Source organism: Microtus ochrogaster, chromosome 16, assembly GCF_000317375.1.
Source record: "Microtus ochrogaster isolate Prairie Vole_2 chromosome 16, MicOch1.0, whole genome shotgun sequence".
In the NCBI taxonomy this organism is placed as follows: Eukaryota; Metazoa; Chordata; class Mammalia; order Rodentia; family Cricetidae; genus Microtus; species Microtus ochrogaster.
In genome coordinates, this window is record NC_022018.1 from 2,359,085 (window position 1) to 2,360,812 (window position 1,728).

The 1,728-nt window shown below is 39.0% G+C and overlaps 1 protein-coding gene across 1 annotated transcript in view; it reads left to right on the forward strand.

Moving 5' to 3' along the window:
- Mrc1 (mannose receptor C-type 1) overlaps positions 1 to 1,728 on the forward strand; it is a 90,352-nt gene that overhangs the window by 81,225 nt on the left and 7,399 nt on the right. The window contains exons 25-26 of the mRNA XM_005354640.2: positions 511 to 676; positions 1,509 to 1,658. Of these exons, the coding sequence (XP_005354697.1) occupies positions 511 to 676; positions 1,509 to 1,658 (316 nt within the window). The remainder of the gene's footprint in view (positions 1 to 510; positions 677 to 1,508; positions 1,659 to 1,728) is intronic.

Sequence of the window (1,728 nt, forward strand, 5' to 3'; positions counted from 1 at the left end):
TAGTAGTCATAACTTTTTCCTCAAATTTTTGTCAGACAGTATAATTGGGTCATGTTTGTCCTCTCCCCTACTCCAGGGATGATCCAGGGGTCATCTCCACCTCTGTACCCACCCACGTTTATAGTCTCATGCTCTCTCTTTTTCTTCTCTCTAACATATCTCAAACTCTCTTTCCCCTCCTTCTCTTCCTCTCCAAAAAAAAAGAGAAGGAGAAAAATGAAAAAATAAATGAAAATCAAACAACAACAAAAACCTAGTAAGACAAAAAGTGCCAAAATAGTTTTCAGGTTGGAGACCTAAGGATCTTATGAAATAGTTACTTTTAAGAAAGGATTTTTTTAAAATATGAATTTGAGTTGGTAGAAATGGCATAATTTTCTTAAATTTTACAATGTTCAAGGTCCTATGCCATATTACAGGCTTAAGTATCGTACATATTCCTTGCTTGTTTTCTTCACGCTGTCTATGAGGAGTGAGGCCGAAGGCTCACGGTGGTTTTCATTTCTGCAGACCAATGATGAGTACACTTGGACCGATAAGTGGAGAGTAAGGTACACGAACTGGGGTGCTGGTGAGCCCAAGCTGAAGTCTGCCTGTGTCTACATGGATGTGGACGGCTACTGGAAAACATCGTACTGCAATGAAAGCTTTTATTTTCTCTGCAAAAAATCAGATGGTAATTGGATATTCAAAAGGGGTTGGGGACCTTAAGTTTTCTGGTATAAACTATTACACGTCACTGCTCACTTTTATAACCAGTAATGTGTCTTGGGTAGCAGAGGATAAAATCATTTCTAGGGTTGATTTGCTCATGACAGGGCTCTGAGTGTTTGTTACTGAGTTTGTCCTCTGAATCGACAGTGACGGAGTTTCTGAGAAAGTGGGCTTCCTCTTGGCGTCCACAGCACATTTGCTTCAACAGAGTTGCCTCAGAATGTGTATGGATTGGGCAGAGTCAGCAATGCTACGGACCCATTCCTAGAAATCTAGTTACAGCACTTTTCCCACAGGAGCTGGCGTTAGCTAACAAGAAATCACAGGAGTTGGAATTTCAGAAAAGGAGAAGAGGCTTGAAAAAGCTATCTACTTCATTAATTATTTTGGAGTAATTTGTCAGACCTGCAACTTTGTTTTTAATGTTTGTTGACATAGAGTCTTGCTATGTAAAGCTCTCCCCACATTGCCTTCAGAGTACTGAAATTAAAAGCGTATGTTACCACTCCCAACTTAAGTCTGCAACACTTTTGCAGAAATCTAAATATTGATAATTGTAAATTAGGACGAATATGATTTATGGCTACTGTTTTCTATTGAAATACATTTAAAATGATAAAGTAAATGAAACCCCAAGAAAAACGGCATCTCTAAATGACAAACATTAGTAAATCATATGAAATGGTAGACAATATAATTTCTCTTAGTTGTAAAAATATTCCACATGCTGCAGGAACCTCAGCTTTGATTTATGGTTTATTTTGGTGATGATTTAAATACTGTTTTATTAACAGAAATCCCTGCTACTGAGCCTCCACAACTGCCCGGTAAGTGCCCACAGTCCTTGCAGACTCCGTGGATTCCTTTCCATGGCCATTGCTACTATATCGAGTCTTCGTTTACGAGGAACTGGGGCCAGGCTTCCCTGGAATGTCTGCGAATGGGTGAGTGCCACGTTTCCTGAAAGAAAATTCCATAACAATCCATTTTTAGCTCAATGATGTCAATAATACT